The 22636-nt window shown below is 41.4% G+C and overlaps 1 protein-coding gene across 1 annotated transcript in view; it reads right to left on the minus strand.

Annotated features, from left to right (window-relative positions):
• The window catches only part of XYLT1 (xylosyltransferase 1), a 346586-nt gene that overhangs the window by 171152 nt on the left and 152798 nt on the right, over positions 1-22636 (minus strand). The window contains exon 2 of the mRNA XM_088476228.1: positions 20380-20908. Within this exon, the coding sequence (XP_088332354.1) occupies positions 20380-20908 (529 nt within the window). The remainder of the gene's footprint in view (positions 1-20379; positions 20909-22636) is intronic.

Consider the following 22636-nt stretch of genomic DNA (forward strand, 5'->3'; position numbering starts at 1 on the left):
TGTTGTACTAGGAGGTGGTAATTTACACACAGACAGAGGTGTTCTGATGCACTGTTGCGCTAAGAACTGGCACTTGGAGTTGCACCCAGGCAGAGGTGTTAGGACGCACTGTTGCACTGAAAGGTGGCACTTGGAGTTGCACACAGGCAGAGCTGGTTAGGATGCACTGTTGCACTGAATGGTGGCACTTGGAGGAGGGGGCAAGATGAAATATGGAGCTCCCTCCCCCATGAGTGCGAACCAAAAAAGGGGGCCACAAGGGCACGGCCACTGAAAAATGGGGGCATGTCAACATGACACACCACCGTTTCTCATCACTCTGGGAACATTCCTTCCATATGCACCTTAATGCCCCAAATAGTAGTGCCCCTCTTGCAATTCCGACTGTAGTAGTAGCCCTTATGCAATGTCCCCAGTAGCAGTGCCCCTTATGCAGTCACCCATGTAGTATTGCCCCAGTAGTGCCCCTTATACAGTGCCTCCAGTAGTGGTCCCCCTTATGCAGTGCCCCCAGTAGTGCCCCTTATACAGCACCCTCAGTAGTGCCCCTTATACAGTGCCCCCAGTATTGGTCCCCCCTATGCAGTGCCCCCAGTAGTGGTCCCCCTTATGCAGTGCCCAAAGTAGTGCCCCTTATACAGTGCTCTCAGTAGTGCCCCTTATACAGTGCCCCCATTATACAGTGCGCCAGTTGTGCCACTTTTACAGTACCCCCCTATGCAGTTCCCCCAGTAGTGTCCCTTATACAGTGCCCCCAGTAGTGGCCCCCCTATGCAGTGCCCCCAGTAGTGGTACCCCTATGCAGTGCCCCTTATACAAGGCCCCCAGTAGTGCCTCTTATACAGTGCCCCCCCAGTAGTGGTCCCCCCCTATCCAGTACCCTCCGTAGTCGTACCCATTATGCAGTGCCTCCAGTAGTGGTCCTCATTATGCAGTGCCCCCAGTAGTGGTCCCCATTATGTAGTGCCCCTTGCATATACACAGATACAGACTACAATAAAAAAACAATATTTACCCCGCTCCTGCGCCCGATGCCGTCCACTCTTCCATCCTCCCAGCCCGCTCGGCACTATGGGAGCGACGTCATAACGTCTCTCCCTTCACCCACTGCGGGAGCCTGAAGGCTCACTCATGAGTGAGTTCTGACTCTCATTGGCTGCTAAAACAAACACACCGCTGCGCCGGTAGCGGTGTGTTTGTTTTACTGTGTAGTGCGGACCGCACTCACTGCAGTCTGCACTACATTAATTGAAACGGACCTGGACTGCGGCGCGCGCCAACACCCCCTGATGGTGCCCAGGACACGAGTCCCGGGCGACCCCTCCTTAGTTACGCAACTAGTGGGAGCATGTAAATTCAATATGATTAGACATTTTGTAGTCCATATAATTTATATATTTTTTAAATTTGTTTACAAATGTGTATTATAGTGACTGTTATATTTTGTATATTATTTTGTTTTTAAATGTTATTTAGTTACACTGTATTCTTATATGAGATTTATCTTTACTGTGCTCCTTGGTTGTCTCTTACAGTTAGAGAAACCCTTAAATTGATTGTGAAATCCACTAAAATGTAATGTTTCTTTCAATTACTACAGACTACATTTACTTTCAAAGTTTTCTGCTTAACTGGTTTTGCACAGTGCAACTGACAGACAGTATGGAGATAGTGGACACAGATAAATTGTACAAAACTGCTTAAAATGGAAAAACAACTTCGAAAACCTATTTCATAAGCATGCAGGAATGTAACTTCTGCACAAAATGATTTCCAAAAACATAGATATCATTGACGCCTAAATCCACTTATGGAAAGTTTCATTTAAGAAAAAAAAAAAAAGAAAGAAAGAAATGGATAAAAGCTGAACCTGATATGACATGTCTGTTGTAGAATTAGGGAAGGCTGTGCTGGTGGTGGTGGATAACAGATAGAAGCACAGGGCCATCACATGCTGCTATTCAGTAACAAATGATCTGATTATGAGAAACCAAGAAAAAGTCGTTCCCTGCAGGGCGGTGGTAATTTATGAATCCAGATTATTCCTCTCAGAAAATAAAACAGATGTTGCTCTATTATAAACAACAACCTTCATGTATTGGTTGTTAGTCTGTTTATGAGTAGTGAAAAAACACAGCCCAACTTTTTCTGGTTAGGTGTATGTGTCAGTTTAATATAGGAACATTTTTTTTGTATCATAAAAAAGTATTTTTTGGCAGTAAAAAAGATTATTGACTAATTGTCTTGTACTGCACTGTTGACCTTAAATTTTATAAAAGTAAATATTTCTACAGTATGTATACAATGGAAAAAAAACTACTTATATTCTATTCTAAATACTTTCCACCCATACTTGCCTACTAGTCCCGAGTGTCCGAATGACTTTAGAAATTCGAACAGGCCTCCCAGACTCCTGGGAGAGATTGTCACCATCCCAAATCTCTTCCTCAGGAGTGGGTGGGAACTTGATGTGAATCAAAATAAATCATGTCATTATAGTTACACCCTGAGGCACGATGATCCATCACCAAAGCCACACCCCCTTCTACCAGATGAGTTATATGTGGATGTGGATTTATGTAATGAAGCCCCCTGACACTTTCCCACTGGACCTCAAAAACTAGGCCAGTATGCTCATTTAATTAAGACAGTCATGATTTTAGGGGACTGTTACACCATCATGACAGTCAGGACTTTTGCTGGGACTGTTGGGAGATTTCATGAATATTAGGTCAAAATGTCTGTGTGCAGGGGAATAATGCAGGGGAATCATTTTTATTAAACAGCAAAGACACCAAACTTATACAGACAGAAAAATATCTTCAGCATTTTTGTGTTGGGAGGATGAACACATGTAAAAGCTTTTTTTGGTTTTGTTTCGCCCACTTCAGCGGGGTTAGGACTCCAAAAAACAGCTTAACATTTTATTGGACCATTAGCATGATGCCATTCTACTCAATCATCTCAATAAAAGTAGATCTAGAGGTATTGACCTTGTAATAAACAGCACTTCACGAATGCATAGAAATGGTCTTTGCCAGCTTTTCATATGAATGGAAAAAAACGTATTGATTTTTAAATTTTTCCCTTAGATGAGTTTGAAGAGAAAAAAACATAACATTTACTTTCTCTAAACAGGAAAGAGCTCTGGTGTATTCATGATTATATTCTATAACATATTAACTGGATTGTTTTTTTTACAGGCTTGTATGTTTTGCGCTTTCAAGGGAATCTGTAATTCTGTTGTCCTTCACCAATAACATGACCTAAGGTATAATGAACAGCCACAGTATTTCAAAGTTTATATAGTGTAACACTACTATAGGTAGTACTATATTATCAGATAGTAAAAATACTTTATTAATTGTACATTCTAATCTGTCCCTCTTTAGATCCAACCTTTAATATTCCTATTTATTAATTGCCCACAATCTGTGATAACTAATCGTATGTGTGCTTGTCATACCTAATGAAAATTTGGGATGTAGTTGACATCCCAGGTGTCGGAAGGCTGGTGCTAGAATCCCGACACCAGTCAGAATCCTGGCACCAGCATTTCGACCGCCGGCATCCTGACGGTAAGTATTGGGGTTAGGGGAAGGTTAGGGTTAGGCACTAATGAGAGTGTTAGAGTTAGGTTGCGGGGGGGGAGGGTTAAGGTTAGGCTGCAGGGGGCGTTCAGTTTAGGCTGCAGGGGGAGGGTTAGGTTTAGGCAGCAGTGGGGGAGGGTTAGGATTATGGGTAGGGATAGGAGTAGGGTACTTACCGACAAGTATCGGTACCCTAACCCTGTCGGGATGCCGGTCTCGGGATTCTGACCATACCAAACCCGAAAATTCAACCTGTCATAATCTAATTTTATGGTGTACAACTTTAAAAACTGTACAATGACCTCCATCACTGGGCCAAACATTGACTTTTGTCACCATACAATGCTACAGAGTCTTAGTAAATTTATAGGTTGTGTTGTTCTAAGTACTGGTTTAGCCCACAAAATGGCTGCCACAATAGGGCACTTTAAACTTTGATCTCATTACAGATAAGATAACACAATAACCCCATAAATAAGGAAAATTTGACTACAGAGTTCCCAACATTCTACTGAATTTAGACATGACTACAACCCCTCCAAAACGGTGGCCCTATCATGTCATATTAGGGAGCGGCCATATTGCGGTGGTGTGTTGCCACAATACTCAGGAAGTCTGAATTGCTAGGTGGCACTCTAGACACTTCTCCATTGCTGGTGAGACCTGATGTGAAGCGCGACAAACATCCTGCCTGCCGGGAGAGTGAGACAGTTCTTCAGAGTCAAAACAGTCCATTAAAATCAGAACAGCTATGAGTATTACTAAAGCGTATTACCATAGTATTTACTACAGAAATATCTCTTGCATTCAGCTAAGTAACAGAGAATATCACAGTCCCCATAATTCTCAATGGGGACTGCGCCTGCAAAAATGTATCAGCTAAGCTCTTCAGAAGTTGATGGCACTGTAGCCTATAGGCTCAATATCATTGGACAGAACGTTTCTGATCCACCCCAGCAACTGTGAACATGTGCAGCCTGAAGGCTATCACGGCATGACTTTAATGGTAAATTGTCCCATTAAACCAGTAATTAGTCCTGTGAATGGCTGCAATAACAGAATTATTGGAGCAAAATACAGTCAATGGTAAATAACCCTCTATGGGGCCTATTCAGTATCGTGTGGCTCTTGATAAATAAGTATTCAACTCAGTGCGAATTGCATTGGCGGACACAGAAGTCCTGGAGAAATTTAACACTGCTCCGCTGTGGGGACAGGGGCTCTGAAAAGCATCTGTCCCTGCTATCAGTATCACTGTTACAGCAGCAGTGATACTTACCAATGCCTACCGGGTCGACTGCACATGCGTGACCTGAGTTCACACATGCACACAGCCAAGGGTCATGGCGGCAGTGGGATCCACTTGGATCTTTCTTTGCAACCCCAGAACTCCGTCCAATAGGAAGGAGCGGGGCTCTAAGAATCAGCGCCATCTGAAGATGGCATTGGTTCTCACAAGCAAACTCAAAAACTTTCAGTTTTCAGAGTTTACTGAATAGTAGGTGGCTCTATTGGGCTCTTAATAATGAATAAGCCCGTTACTGTGTAACGGGCCCTTATCTGATCATGAATAGGCCGGCCCATATGTGTGGTAAAGGAATCTTAGCCATTTTGGCCATATATGAAATAATTCTATGCCAAGTAGGGTTGACATTGACCATCGAGTTAGCAATTATCAATGATCTGATGGCAATGGTGAGTGTTTTCATTATCGATGGAGATCCACTGTTGGTGAATATCAGTAGTGAGCCCACGATGGTTAGTGTCTGCTGCAGGCACAGCCTGTTCATGTGTGAAACGAAACCATAGCTAGCTTAAGCATCCATGATTTCTATCTGATGGTTAAAACCCATCGATTGCAGAGCTGTCAATGGCCATCCCTTTTGCTGACTCTGATGTGTCTCTAGATCAATGTTGGCTTTCTATTCTTTATGCATTCTCTCTAGTGGTATGCATAAAAAAAAAAAAAATTGCAGAAATACCATTAAAACGAACACTAGACAAAGAAAATGTTCTTAATTTTGAATCTATCAAAATCCACAAATGAAAATAAAGCGCATTACAGTTTACTTTTACGCTGTGCATCTGCAATGTAATTAAAGTGTAAGTACAATGCAGTGACTATCTCTTATGAAGCACAGTCATGAAAATTTTGAGGGGGTTGCAACAGCTTAATACAGGAGGAGAATGATTTATTTCTACTATGTTTTTAGCAGTAGGGAAAAGATTTTATGCATTCTGCTCAGTAACCCTTAAAAGTGTCAAGTCTAAAAATTCATTTCTAGCCGTTTTCATTTTTAGCACTTGATCCTAACCTCAGAGAAGGATATTACTTTCTTAAAATTATTCACCCTTCAAAATAAGGTTCTAGACTATAAATCTACTTTTAAAGGCTCCATGACGAATCTTGGCCCTCAACCTTTTGAGATGTATCAAACTGTGTTTTTCTCCACACCGCAATATAAAATGCAATTTTTTTAGGCATTTGTTTGTTTAAATCGTATAGTTGAACAATGTAAAAACTGCACATCAAGCTGCATTTAAGAAAAACCCTTGGCAAATTGTAATGCCAGTTTTGTGACCTGGGATACAGACAAAAGCTATCAATGACCTAGTTGTGGTTATAAAACTGCACAAAAAGATATAAATATCTTCAATGTGGATCTCATCAGTGAGACTGGCCAAACTGCTTATGCTTTGTACATGATGCCTATAAATGTTTTCAATTTACTGTTGAAATTGTAGCGACTAAGGCCCTCATTCAGAGCCGTTCGCTATTTGTGGTCGCTCGTTTAAAAACAAGGGGTGGCTATTCAAATGATCCGTACGCACATTGTAGTCTGTTCACACCTCTAAGTCTGAACGAGCGAGCAAAACATACGCTCGTTTATTTGTTAAAAACGCCCCCTGGCCGCTCGCATCCTACGTCATGTCCGCTATTTATTAGATTAATCGAGTACATCGACCAGCGTATGAACTGCTCGCTATTCTTGTGGTTGGTGTTTGCTACCACAAATTTGCGAGCAGTTCTGGCTAAAAAATAACCCAGTGACGTGGTCACTGACGCTGCTGTTTTAAATATGCACACCCATAAAACGCCCGTTTTGACCTTTAAGCACGCCTGCGTTCGGATCTCCACTCCCCATTTTCAAGCACCTTCCCCTGTTACCACCCACATACGCCTCATTCTGTCACTCAAAATAGCAGGCACTCGCTATATTGCGTACCAACGATTTTCGGCCGCACTGACTGGTTCGCGCATGCGTACTAAAAACCGTACGCATGCGCAGATGTGCAAACATCGCTCGGAACGAGCGTACTGCCGCTAACGAGCGGCTCTGAATGAGGGCCTAAGTACCCACAAAAATACATTCAGAAGTCAAATCTTATGATACGTGCACCTTTCAGCAACACCTATGGTACACACAAAGGTACGCCTAATTAATTTAAATACAGTACACATATTACTGCAAATTGAACACACGGCAAAGGGTTAAATCAGGAATGAATAGTTTTTCAGGGATGACCGGCGTGCAAACTAGCGGTTTGTTCTGAAATACATGTAGTGTTGTCTTTTACAGAACCAGCAAATTAATAAACACTGTCCACCCCATTGACTTCTTCGAAAGAAAATTCCAGTCTTATTCTGCTTGATACTCAAGCCCTACAGGGTAATTGCTTGGCTTTTGCTGCTAATTCTGAACTGTTTTGTTCCCCTGAATGTTGTTCATTAATAACTATCCAATTATGGTTATTTTGCAATTAGAGTATTCACAGTAAATTTACTGCAGCAGGAAGAGCCCACAGTGCAGCGAATAAATGTGTTGGTGGGCCGGCACAGCCGTTCACTCCTAGAAGCCGGGCTAAGCAGCCTTTAGGCTTTTCATAGCATTTCTGCCATGTCGGCTGATGGATTAAATATCTGCAGTTGAATCTGAAAAGGGAACATGACTAAAACACACTTTGAAATCACTGTGCGGCGTAGTGTGCGTGCCATAAGCTTTGCTGGATGACTCCTGGAATCGTGTGTGACAGATACTGAAATGGAAGTAGCAAGAGATTTCTCAATAAAAATAACATTGAGTTTTGGAGATAACATGACAGAAGACTAGGCAGCTACATATACATCAATGGTTGGTCATTTTAGCAAACTGCTATTTTGTTTTATGCTTCAAATTGTTCTAATTGCTTTCTGTAGCCAAATTATCTAAAGGTGAAAAGCTCTCCTGCTGGCAAAACACCAGACAGGGCTTGTTCCCCTTCACTCTTGTGTCCTGATTCTGAACCGCGTGCAAGTCCCAATGTGCATAGATGTCAGAGGATTTCAGCATACTGCCCACGTGCCACAGACAGAGATCTGCTTGTGAGCATGTGCCAGATCCGGTATACGCACACAGACAGAGTTCACTAGTGGTATGGATTGATCCGTCCATCGGCAAACACTATACGTAAAATGGTAGTTTCTCGGCGATAACCAGGTATTGAGAAAGCAGAAGCACAGAACTCATTTGCCGTGTGGGAGTGCCATGGGAATGGCATAGGTACGTATGCCAGCTTCCATGCTTGATTGCTGGGTAGAATGGAATTTGGACACCTATTTCAGACAGTATGGGCGAAACTACCATAGGTGCAAAGGGCGCAGTTGCTATGGGGCCCATAGCTGAGGGGTCCCCTCTTACTGCCAAAGTTACATGTGTTATGTACATTTTTCACCATTGGGTGGTACATAGGGGCCCTTGCTAACTTTTTGCTATGGGAGCCTTCAAATACCTACGCCCCTGGCACCCAACATGCGGTGGGTGCAAGTCCAGATACTAATGATGATGGTTGTGGCTACAGAAGTAAAAACAGTGAGTGGATAGGCTACCACAAGCAGAGAATTTTAGTATACACCAGCTGATTCTCGGCTTTTGTTGTTTATCATGCCCTGAATAAAGTTAAGAGAAGTGTGCTGAAAAAAATCTATTGATTTTTATTTTTATTTTAATGAATAGGGATATTGCTAGTCTCTAAAAAATAAATATTATCTTCCAGAAGGAAAAAAACAAATAGTCATAATATAACTTATAATATAAATATCATACCTCCCAACATGGATGACTTGGCTTTGGGACATAGGGGTGTGGCTGCAGCATGCTGGGGGCATGACAACATCCTAGTGGTTGTGGTCACTTAGCCAGTGAGAGTGGCAATGCCCTTGGTGTTTCTAGACCAAAAACCCACCATTTTATTGGTGCACGCTCTGGAGATATCTGTGAGCGGCAGGGGATATACCTTCCAACCTTGCACAAATTGGGACAAAAGAGACGATCGTGAAACAATGAGAATGTCTCCTCAAATCAGGACTGTTGGGAGGTGTATATATGTATATATACACATATATACATACAGTTTCCAACAGTCCGGCACTCCAAACAACAATAATAAACTGTGGACGGTGCCTTCACGTAATAATCAAATAGTATAGCAAGGGTGCAGCACTCGTCCTGGAAAAAAGACGCTCCAAACTTAAGTAATGCCTATCACTTAAGTTTGGGGCATCTTTTTTCCAGGACGAGTGCAGCAACCTTGCTATACTATATATATATATATGTATATCTATCTATATTCTATATATATTATATTTATATTGAAGTGCCAAAAGTCATGGGATGGCAGTCTGTAAAGGTAAAGGTAGGTGGCGTCACTGTGCTGTGCAATCTTGGAAATGCCCAGACCTGCATCAGTTGTAATCTGACATATCGTGAGTCAGTTTAAACACCGGCATAGCTGCTCACGGCAATGAGACATGAATTGTTGGAGTTCGAACGGGACATGATAGTGGGTGCCCAACGGATGGTACATTCCATTTCTGAAGTTGTGCGGACATTCAACATTCCTCAAACTGCGATGTCACATGTGCACTGGGAATACCTCTTGGAGGCATTGCAACCCACCTTAAACAGCGCAGTGGCCGACCACGGGTCCTTAATGATTGCGACCATTGGCTTCTGGTTAGAATTGTCTGTGGTAACAGACAAACAACATTGGCTGAAATCACGACACTGGACACAGCGCCTCACTTGGGCTCGTTACATCATTAAATAGATCCGAATACTGGAATAAGTTTGAGGAAAGATAAGCATCCTGTTTAGGATGGAACATTGCTAGTTCACCAGGGGTTAAGGAGAAGAGGGGACGTAGCCAGGATTGTGTCCATCAAAACAATAGCCTAAGAGTTGCCTACCTTTAGTAAATCTCTTCCCGGGAGAAGCCCGGGTAAGAGAAGCAGGAGAGGGATGATGGGGGCGGGGCCTGATGATTCACGTCATTAAGCCACGCCCCCTCGCGGTAAATTGCCGTGATTGACTAGAATTTGCATTGGGGTTGGGGCCAAATGACGTGATCCATGAAAAATCATGTTTTAAGCCCCGCCCCCTACGCGGAGACCCGCGATCGCCACGGGTATTCTCCTCATTCTGCCCACTTCACTAGGAAGTGGGCAGAATGCGGGAGAAATGCCTACTCTTCCGGGGGTGCTGGGGGTTACCCGAAAAATCGTGAGCCTCCTGCAAAAAACGCAAGGGTAGGCATGTATGGCCTAAGGCAGCAATAAAGGAGCAGGGCCATACTATGCATTATAAATAGTCTGGAAGAGGAGACATCTTCCTCTTTTCCAGTTCTGGAACTCTACCTACCCACCCGTTTAAGCTGTATTGTATGCAATTATTGTTTAATTTGCTGGACTGTGCAATTATAATTTTCCCTACCAACAGGTGGAAGTGCAGCCTGGTGGGAAGCAGAGCTCCTAGGCGGCCTATTATAGCGCAAGAGTGCCTGGGTAGCAGCCAGTTGGTCATTCCCTTTAAGGGGGGACCAGGCCATCATCTTAGGGAGGAGTCAATGCTGTGCCAAATAAGGGAGAATTGGTTCTGCCTCAGGCCAGTTTACGCCGGGCGGGGATCCGCCTCTTATTATTTAGTCAAATATATTTGCTGGGCTGTGGCATTGGAGAACTGCTTTTTTACTGCCACCGTCTTTCTAATTACAAATTGATCAATAAATTTCGGCTGTGTCTTCTTTTAATTCCACATAGGTGTCTGTGTGGTTATTTCTAGTTAGTAGTTAAATGAATAAAGTAGCATAATGTAAGATTCAAACAATGGGTGACTTATTGCACCCTGGAGGACTGGCAACTTAGCATGAGCCAATGAGTCATGGTTCCAGTTGTTTTGGGCTGATGGTAGGGTCCGGGTGTGTCGCAGATCCCATGAGGCCATTTAGGCTAGTGGTGGTTCCATAATGGACGTGTTCCCATTGCATGAGTTGGGTCCACCTGAACACATCATTGACTGGCAGGGGCGTATCTATAATGGGTGCAGGGTGTGCTGGGAATATGGGCACCTGGGCCCAGGGGGGCCCCGCACCGCACACCCTGCACCCATAATATTACTTACCTCTCCGGAGTCCCACATCGGCGCAGGGGTCCGGCTCCGTAAAACGACTGGAAAATGGCCGCGGCGGCCATTTTCCCATCGTTTGCGCATGCACAGTACGGGAGAATGGCTGCTGCGGCCATTTTCCCGGTGACCTGTGCATACATTATAGACTCTGGGCACACTGTAGTGCCCAGAGTCTATAACTCCGGAGCTGGCTGCACACAGCTCAGTGCGCTGCCGGGCGGAGAGGAAGGGGCCCATGTCGGAGACTGCACCCGGGCCTCCTCCTCTCTAGAAACGCCCCTGTTGACCGGTAACCACTACGTTGCATTGCTTGATCACCATTTGCAGCCCTTGGAGCCCCACAACGATGGAATATTGCAGCAGGATAATGCACTGTGTCATCGGTCCCAAGTTGTAAAAAAAATTGGTTCCAGGAGCATTCTTGAGAGTTCCGACGAATGGTGTGGCCACCACATTCTCCCAACATGAACTCAATTAAGCATTTATGGGATGTGGTGGAGAGTTCCATTCGTATCTAAGATACTGCACTTAGAAATATCAGGGAGCTGTGGGAAGCTATCCAGATGGAATGAGTCAACATCTACCCAGGGAGTCCACCGTCTACTTGCGGAACCGATGCCACATCAAGCTGCTGCACTTCACCAGGTTAAAGGGGGTCCTACACCGATACTAGGCATCTGTTCCATGACTTTTGCCATTTCTGTGTAAATTATTTTCAACATAGTAGATTAATACTGAAGACATCAAAACTATGAAAGAACACATATGGAATTATGTTGTAAATTAAAAGTATTAAATCAAAATATGTTTTATATTTTAGATTCCTCTAATTAGTCCCCTTTTGCTTTGATTACAGCTTTGCACACTCTTGGCATTTTCTCAATCAGCTACATGAGGTAGTCTCCAGGAATGGTTTTGAATTAACAGGTGTGCCTTGTCAAGAGTGAATCTGTGGAATTACTTGCCTTCTTAATGTGTCTGAGACCATCAGTTGTGTTGTGCAGAGGTAGGGTTAGTACACAGTGGACACCACTATTTGACTACTGTTGTAATCCATATTATGGCACCAACCACTCAACTCCGTAAAGAGAAACGACAGTCCATCATTACTTTAAAACATGAAGGTCAGTCGATACAGAAAATTTCAAGAACTTTGAATGTATCCTCAAGTGCAGTTGCAAAAACCATCAAACGCTATGATGAAACTTGCTCTCATGAGGACAGCCCCAGGAAAAGAATGACCAAGAGTTACCTCTGTTGCAGAGGATAAGTTCATTAGAGTTACCAGCCTCAGAAACCGCTACTTAACAGCACCTCAGATTACAGACCACATAAAGTCTTCAAGTAGCAGACAATTCTCAACATCAACTGTTCAGAGGAGTGCGTGAATCAGGCCTTCATGGTCGTATTGCTCAGAAGAAGCCACTACTAAGGATGAACAACAAGAAGAAGAAAATTGTTTGGGCCAAGAAACACAAGGAATGGACATTAGACCAGTGGAAATCTGTACTTTGGTCTGATGAGTCCAAATTTGAGATTTTTGGTTCCAACCGCCGTGTCTTTGTGAGACACAGAGAAGGTGAGTGGATGGCTTCTGCATGTGTGGTTCCCACTGTGAAGCATGGAGGAGGAGGTGTGATGGTGTGTGGGTGCTTTGCTGGTGACACTGTTGGTGATTTATTCAAAATTCAAGGCACACTTAACCAGCACGGCTACCACAGCATTCTGCAGCGCCATGCCATCCCATCTGGTTTGCCCTTACTGGGCAAATTTGTTTTTCAACAAGACAATGACCCCAAACACATCTCCAGGCTATGTAAGGGCTACCTGACCAAGTAGGAAAGTGATGGAGTGCTGCGTCAGATGACCTGGCCTCCACAATCACCCGACCTAAACCCAATTGAGCTGGTTTGGGATGACTTGGACTGCAGAGTGAAGGAAAACCAGGCAACAAGTGCTTAGCACCTCTGGGAACTCATTCAATACTGTTGGAAAACCATTCCAGGAGACTACCTCATGAAGCTGATTGAGAGAATGCCAAGAGTGTGCAAAGCTGTCATCCAAGCAAACAGGGGCTACTTTGAGGAATCTAAAATATAAAACATATTTTGATTTGTTTAACACTTTTTTGTTTACAACATAATTCCATATGTGTTCTTTCATAGTTTTGAAGTCTTCAGTATTAATCTAGTATGTTGAAAATAATTTCAATAAACAAAAACCATTGAATGAGAAGGTGTGTCCAACCTTTTGACTGGTACTGTATATATATATATATATATATATATATATATATATATATACTTACACTGAAATGGCAAAAGTCATATATATTTTTTTAGACAAAAATGCTTCTTTTAAAAGAGTAAGACAAATTATTCATTTTTTTTTTGTACTAACAGTGGAACCGGAATCTTAAACCAAGCTTCCAATTTGTCGGGCTCAGTAGAGCAAACTAGGAGCTACAGAGCTAAAAGTAATCCCCTGGATAGTTTTGCCATAGCAGCGGAGTACTGCTAAGCTGCTACAACATTAAAATAAATGTTAAAATGCAGCAATAAATAATTTGCTGCAACAGGTATACGTTCCATAAATAGACCTAGGGTATTAGGTTATACTAGTTTGAATTCATATGTTCATTTTTATTTTATTTTTTGACTGTATGTAACGGTTTCCAAAATTTGCATGCATTCACAATCAGATGATCCAAGATATTAATATTATCTATTTTTCCCCAGTGGCGCCAAATGAGATAACCATCTTCAAAGAATATTGTGACAGGTTTTCATCATTCATATGAATGACATTTTTTTTTCACGTCCTCACTAGACAAAATAGTTCCAGCTACCAGCAATAAGGAATGTTTGGCTGATGGAAAATAAGTAAAAATAAGTAATAGTTCTGCTGCCTGTTGCATGAACAGCATCTAACAAAACTGTACAAAACGTTTTGAAGGTAAGCCACGGGTGTTTTATAATTACATGGTCGCAGATTTTATAGTATAAACTGTAATGAATGCTCTCAGGAAGCCCAGTACACAATATTTCTCTGGATGACTTTTAGCCTATTGTTGTATACCTTTTATTAAGGTGCTAAAACCAGCTTTACATGCAAATGGTTATATGTATGTTTTTACTACAATTATTCATTGTCCATTCTTTTCTTTTACTTTAGTTTTCATTTGCCCCTCCCCCCCCCAAAAAAAAAAAAAAAACAAGTCTCAAACCCCATCAAGCCCACTCAAACTTAACTTTGCCTGTGTTTGACGAGCCGCACCTTGGTGTGGAGGCAGCCAATTTGTTGGTGAGCCAAAATATAGCCCACAACACACTAAAAACTAGTGACATCTTTGAGGAAGAAAACCAATTGAAATGCTGGCCATGCTGGACCTATTGACATCATTGAGGAAGAAAACCAATTGAACTGCTGGCCATGCTGGACTTAATATATGAAGTGTCCAGGAAGCTCACTTCAAATAATCATCTAGCACTTTAGAACATATTTGCCTACTGTCAAACTTTGGGGAGTTCTCCTGGAGAGCAGACCATCCTCTTGAATTCTGCCCACTTTGGTGGGGCCATGATGATGAGATACTCTATCCAGCTATGCAGCGAATCGCACCATCATAGCCTGGCGCTACCTGCTTTGTAATGCAATCATTTGCAGAATTTTTCCATGATGTGGAGCTTCATAGCACCATGCCACCTATACCTGCCCTTTGAACCTCCCCTCTGGGAACTTCACGGGGCAGTAGTTAAAAGTAGGCAAGTATGCTTTAAAAGCCCTTTCATAAAATTAAACATTTCTTTTTACTAATTTGGGCCTATCTATAGCTTAAATTAATCAAGAGAACAAGAGACTGTTTATACTGGTATTGGTATTTTTGTGTGTTTCAAGCCTTTAGTTACATTGGGCAAAGTGCACCTACTGTAGAAATGTGTTACTTGGTTGGAATTTGCAAAATGTGTCCCACTAAAATTATAGGTTGAGACCTGTTTTCCACCAGCTCACAACTGGTATACAATGCAATGGCTTTGTAGAGTGATGGCTCTATTTCCTTCCAGAACACTCTAAATATATGTCTTTCCACCAAGAAGCTAGATCTGCAAAATGAAATCTACTAAAACTCTGTATTAGACGAGGAATGGCTTTAGTCTGCCAGTTTTTTCTCATCAGCTTACTTGCCAATATTTTCTCAAAGCCACCCAGGAGATCCAGGATCAGATGGAAGGTGTGGACAGTGAGGTTTGTTGTAATTGCATAGCTGTAACCCTGCGCCTCGCTGATCAATGTTGCAATTCGTGGGTACGAGACCACGATTATGCAATACATCACAAACTGCATCATCAAGCCACTGACCACCAAAGCTCTGACATTCCATGGTCTCCTTCACCTATCGGGAGAGTAGTGTCCTCAATGAGCATAACCATCTTGTGTCACAAACCAATACACTTAGAAGTCTAAATACACAAGAGTAAGTGGAAATGTCTTGGCTGTTTTGAGCTTTGCATATGAGGACCACTGTGTGTATATGACAGATAAACTAATTCTGTCCTTATCTATCCAAACTTTTTCACCAAACCTACCAATATCAATTTGCATTTATTCAGCTTGAGATTCTTTATTACAAACACCAAGAGCAATGCCAACAAATTATGCCATTAACGTCAGCAAATGTATTCTGCTTTTTACAGTCACAATCTATTCAGGATACACAATACCCAGGATAATAATTGGTAAAAGAAAAAAAAGTCTCTTAAAATAAATAAAATAATAACAGAAAGCCTGTAGAATGTAATTCCTATTGATAGCAGCAGATGTGACTGCCTCACTAGGAATTTATGGCAAGCCAACTCAGTGGAATTGTTTATTTTGATTGATGCTCACATTTAGCAGCTATGTAGCTCCCAAGTACTGTCTATCCCCGGCTACATGCAGAATAACTGCACAGAGAATGACATCTCTATGGAAGGCAGAGCACTATGAAAGTCTACACACACATAATGAATGAATCTGTTAACCCAATGCATAAATATTTAAAGTTCAGGCTTCGGCTGCAAACAGACAGCAAATCTTTCTTTCTACAAGGACGTGCAAGACTCTATATGACTCGGCATGCTAAACACCTTCCTAATGTCTGTTCCACCTCAATTGTCATCTACCACTGGGAATTAGTGCAGACGTAGGCAGAGATTTCATTTCAAATTATTCTATTTGAGGGGGACTTTAAGAGTGTAAAAAAATTTAAAATAGGTTTCCAAGAAAGGTTCCAGATAATGACCTCACTTGTCATGGTAAAAAAATATAGCCAGTTTTCTTTATACTATTATTTATGTCAATCCTTCCCAACTGCTCCTCTTTTGGATCCAAATGCTCCTGCCTCTCTTTATTTGTGCAGTATACTTCTGTTGCAGAGGTGGCACAGTGTCAAGATCTAAATAACCAACTTACATGATCATACTTATTGCCCTGGCACCACAAAAAAGTTATTGTCATACCTGACCTCAGCATCTCACGAATAAAAAGTGGGCAAGTATGGTATAAGTATATATGCATATATAAAGAATGTGTCCCTTTAGGTAGAAAACTATTTACACTTCCACGCTTACCATGTCCTACATAACAATGTAATCATATGCCACACATAAGGCTATTGAGGCCTTGGGACAGATGGAGATCCACAAAAACGAACTACAAGGCCAAACTTGTCTCAAAGACCAACTATAGGACAACCAAGTAACAGTAAATGCAAAACTAAAGGTGCATACACACACAACGATTTTTTGAACGATTTTCCTTAAACGATATCGTTTAACGATAATCGTTTGAAAAAATCGTTCACTTTCTGAGTCAAACGATGAACGATTATTGTTCATGCGCGTTCATGTTTGTAGTTTGTAGTTCAGTCAGACTTGTCAACTCAACGATTTTCATTAAGTTAATATGCAAAAATCGTTTGTAGTTCATAAAAATCGTTCATTACATTTAAATGAACATAGTAAATGAACAACTTTAGTAAACGATTTTAGTTCATTTTTTCAAGGTAGAAAATAGTTTACTAAAATCGTTCATTAACTAAATCGTTGTGTGTGTATGCAGCTTTAGAAATAACTGGAAGTAACTCTAATAAAATTTTTTTATCAAAAACATAATTAAGTACTGAAGAACTGCTATGCCCAAAAATGGTTACTTGCATCTGGGACAATTCTTCCCCGGTGAAAACATAAAATATGTTAAGGACTAATAATAACCCCCCTCCCTCTTTCATTATAACCTCACTCAAAATTAACAGTATGCAAATCATCACCAGATTTAACAGCCTGAACATCTACCATGGGGAATGGATGAATATTTACTCTGTTTATTAATGCTAATTAGTGATTCACATAACACGTTTATATTTGTCTCATTACAAAATCTTACACAAGAGCAGATAGAGTCTTTATAACAAAGCTGTAAGACCTTTTATTTAAAAGGTGCTATTGTAATGATATCACTAGTGACAAAGGGGATTGCAGAAGGATTCCGTGCCTGACAACAATTTAAATGGCCTCGATGCAACACATAATATTAGAGTAAAGAAGCACTTTTGCAGGCGCAGCGCTTAAATATAATTTGCCCCTTTGCTTAGCCTTTCGTGAGCACACACTGAGGGGCCTATTCATCATCATATACAGTTTGGGAGACCCCTTAGCACTGGTTCATGCTTGGCATAGACTACTGGGATCCATTTAATTTCCTTTTTTTTACAATATTTACTTAATAGTGAAGGCATCCTACCACATAGCCACAATTGTGGACATACTGAATATAAATTGATGAAGCTCCAAATCCAAATATTATAAACATGGGTAATGCACTCCATATGCTAAATTATATGGCTACAAGTAGTCACTGAGCAGTTCTGTGACCTACAAGGATGTAGACTGAGTGTTTTATACAGATCTTAGAAATCCAAGGTGACATCTACTAGAGAAAATCATTATACAAAAAACATTATTCCTATAATATACAAGTCCTCCTAATGAACACTGAAGTAATGTCCTCAGTACTGTACACTAGCCTTATGAAACAAATGCGCATTATCAATCCCTAATGTCTAAAACACATTAACAGCATATATCTGTGATCTGTGACACTGTTGTGCTGTGATGCTTTTAGAGAGATACAGAAAAAAAATTTGCAAAAAGCATTACACAAGACACCCAACAAAACATGTACCACTACAATTCACAATACTCAAAAAAGAATGAACAACGAAGCCAAATACAAAATTGTATTGCCTTCATGATCATATCCCTTTAATGGATGATCAACTAATTAGTTAATAACAATACTTAACCATTCAACGACTGACATTTGACAATTAGCTATGACTACCTTTAATAGATTTACCTTGAAGAGCAAGTTAGTGCATGTGATGAGCTTGTGTATGAGGATCAGCCGTCTGCCAATCACGGTGACTCACCCCCAGAAGAGTGCTCACTGGGGAGAAGCATGCGTCTGCTCTGTGCGGAGACATTGCTGTTCTGACCTATGAAACTTCTCTCAGGGGGAAATCAATGTCTCTATTCTTTTAAAACAATGATGATATTATTTTACTTTAGAATAGCTCTCTTGAGACGGGTTAATCAAAAAGAAGGCCGTCGAATTGCAGGTCAAGGTCTGCGCAATGATTTTTTTTTTAGCTGCCAAAATTAGAGCACAAATGTAATGCTTTAATAATATTTTTCATACTGCAAATTACTTTTTGTTTAAACTCATCATACCTAAAGCTAAAGTAAAGCATAAAACTGGATGCATTTTTAATGGTATATCTTAATATGGCATGAGATAATGCATTTTATAGATCTCATTTAGGGGATCCCATCCAAAATACCGACAGTCAGGATGCTACCTGTCAGATTCCCGGCGTCAGCATCCCAACGGTAAGTACTGGGGTTAAGGGGAGGGTTAGGAGTTAGGGTTAGGCACTAGGGATAGGGATAGAGTTAGGTATTAAGAAGGGAGGGTTAGGTCTAGGGTGTGGGGAGGGGGAGGTTAGGTTTAGGCACCAGGGGCGAGGTTAGGTCTAGGCAGCGGTTAGGGAGGATTAGATGTAAGGTGAGGGGGAGGGTTAGGTACTGATCGACAATTGTCGGTATCCTAACCCTGTCGGGATGCCAGCATCTGAATTCTAAGCACCGGTATCCCATACCCAACACCTCATTTAAGATCCGGGAGAAATTTGGTTAAATGAGGTGTTTTTGCGATTAAGCATTCAATTTCACCATCTTTGAGATCTCTCTCAGGACTATAGCAATATTTGGGGTGTGGATTAAGGGCCTGATTCAGAGGCGCTCGCTATTTGCGAGCACTCGCTCTGAATCAGGGTGGATTTAAAAAAAAATAAAAATCCGCCTCCAGGCCGCTCGCATAGCTGTGGGTCACCATCCACAACTTTTGCAAGCGGCCTGGCGATGGTCGTGATTATCGCGACCATTGGGCTTGCGACGAGACCCTTGTGTTAGGGTCTTGGCTCCCGCAAGCCCGAGTGAACTTGCTGCTCTGATAGAGCAGGAAGTTCAATATTGACATCACGAATGATGTCAGTAGGGCCGCCCACAAATGGCAGGCGTTCCTTCGGGAACGCCTCCTTTTGTCAAGCCATCCCCCCTCCCCGCCTACAAAACGGGGCGAGCTGTCGATCAACATCGACAGCCGCCCCGTTTTGTAGCGAGCCCCGTAGCAACTGAAGTTCTCACTCACTCCGGGGCTCGCGCGTTCGCACTGGCCAACCATCTATGCTATGCTATGCTATGCGCTCCCGAGCGGGTCTGAATCAGGCCCAGAGACCTACATGAAAAGCCATGTGATTCAAATAATATCACTTTTTTATTATTATTATTTTGTTTTGGTTTTGAGGACCTGTGTACAGAAACTCTATCCAACATTTCACTTTCAGGCGTCTGTTTTTGACTTCTTCTGTACAGGGCTATGGAATATGTCTGCAGCATTCTACACTCAAAAATGTAATCACATCGACTCTATTTGATGCCTACAAGCACATTAAAGTTACACTACCAGGTACTCGTTTATCCAGCGCACCACAGTTCGTCTCAGAGGCCCAACCAAAAGCCAGAGGCCTGTGTGAGGCTGCAGGATTATTTTAGCCAATGATATGCACAGCTGATTTATTTTTTATTCTGTATGAGTGCGAGTCAGCTAGATCACAACTCCTGGATCGTCCCACTCCATATTAGGCACCTAACTACACTGCTTGGCTAAAAGAACAATCAGTCATCTGTATGTTTCTTGGATAATTTATTAGACTATCAACAAAAGCAGATTTTAAAATGTAAATTTACCTTCCAAAGGACAAAGTCTTGTTACTTTCTCTGGCATCAGCTTTGCCTGCTTGTGTTGGCAATACACCTCGGCGATCTCTTGGCGACACTGCTTTGATTTGGCCCGGGAAAGTGCTGAGATTGCTTCCTTGCCAGTAATCTCACATTTTGGGGGCAACTCGTACTTCCCGATTTCAGGGGAGCTGCTGCCAGTCTTCTTGGTATGGCGCAGTTTAGTGCTTTTGTACTCATCTTTGAGGCTGTTAGTGCTGAGGTTCTTGGAAGGGTTACCCACATAGTGTAACACTTCATTGGAATTTTTTCCCAGCAGTGAGTTTTCTTTTACTTTCTCCTCTAGCGCTAACTTTCTTTTTAAATGTTCTTTCTGTTTGCTAAGAGTTTTTTTCCCTAGATCTGTTTGAAGCTTATGCCTTTGAGTCCTTGGGGCAAAGTTGCTGTTATCAATATTTTCAAAGTCTTTTGGGACGGAATTCTCATTATTGCTGTCTGTCCGCATTTTCTCCTTCGGCCGGTGAGAAAAATATCCATCCTACAAAGAGAGGAAATTAAAGATTTAGAAGAGGGATACTTAAGGAAAGAGCCATCTTCAGCAAATGTTATTCCTATATTGTATGAACCACATGAGACTATTGTCATAAGTTGGTGAGAAAGTGAAATGCAATAACTGTCAGTAAGGTACAGCAAATGAATTCCTGCTAAGGTTTTCCTTCAGCATATATACACACAAAAAGAACATCCAGAGTTATTATTGCTGTAAATGAAGGTGTGATGCAGATAGATAGATAGATAGATAGATAGATAGATAGATAGATAGATAGATAGATAGATAGATACTGAGTGGCATATATACCTTTGTGAATTTTACTTTCCCCAACACTCCCAAATGTTATCCTACCTGGATCACACCCTCCTCACCAGTGAAGTGGGTAGCAAGGGGGTGTGATTGCACAACTCAAAGCAAATATATACATATAGCGTCACCCACTGTGAGATTCAGCGAATCAGATAATTTTGCAGTAGAAGGTCGTCATAATGTAAATGGTGTCTACATGCGTCCCACACAATCCCCCTGGAAACCCTCCCCCCTCCCCTTCAGAGACCTATCAGGGGGAGAGGCAAAAAGTAGCTAAGTGTATGTATGCTGCCTTGTACAAATCTTTACCATTTATTTATTTATTTATTTTTCATTCTACCATTATCACTATAATTCTCATCACTAATATCTGAGATGTGCAACAATGATTCCATGTTGACAACAGGGTTTTTTTGTCTTTTTTTTTTTTTTTTTTTAATGAACATACTCAGACAATTCATAAGCAGGTCCAATACATAGTACACATGCAACTTCCTATCCGTTTCCGTAATGTGAGAGGTTTGGCGTTGTGCTCACATTGCTGTGCAGCTGAGGGCAAGCTATTGTCTGCTTCAGACTCAAACAGTCTAATGGTATTATCCTTCAATAGTATTAAAGAAAGAGATCATGGTGTGCAAAGGAACAAATCTTACACTTTAAATTACATTCATTTTAAGTACTAACATTCTGGATGCTTTTTATTTATGTATGGCAATAGAGAGACACGGTACCTTTTTAAATTACAAATGTAACCTTCATAAATAGTGTATCAGGAAAGAAACATCAATGGTAATCTCTTGAACAACATGTCTGTGTTCAATAGTACAGACCTACACTAGTAGATTTATTATGGAGACAAATATGATGGCACTGCAACATGATGCATAGAAATACATGCAAATTGTCACACTGTATTAGGCATTTATGCAACAATGCATTTCTTCATAAGTACTATTATTTAGGTGCATATTTATCAAAGAGTTGAATTAAATTAATCCTGTGAAAATGGATTTACGGTTAAAATGCAAAAAATATTAATGGTTCATTCCATATCAAGCGCACCAATTGTGAAGATCATCCCCACCTGCTGTTTGTGCACTGCGGAGGTAACGACAGTTGCACCCACCCCCACTTTGAGGGCCATAGTTTTGCTACTATTGTATATTGCGAACTAAACTTCCCCAAAGTTGGTCTGTCATATATGCCAACCTTCATGTAAATTTTTCCAAAATTGGAGAACCTAATAATTATTAATAACTGTATATATATATACATATATATATATATATATATATATCTCACTGCATTTGATAAAATTTTGATATGTAGTTAAAAATGTCAGATAACATGGTACAAGAAGTTAAACACACACACACACACACAAAAAAGGAAGCATGTATGGTC

This window comes from Taudactylus pleione, unplaced genomic scaffold (genome assembly GCF_031769625.1).
Source record: "Taudactylus pleione unplaced genomic scaffold, aTauple2 ptg000184l, whole genome shotgun sequence".
NCBI lineage: Eukaryota > Metazoa > Chordata > Amphibia > Anura > Myobatrachidae > Taudactylus > Taudactylus pleione.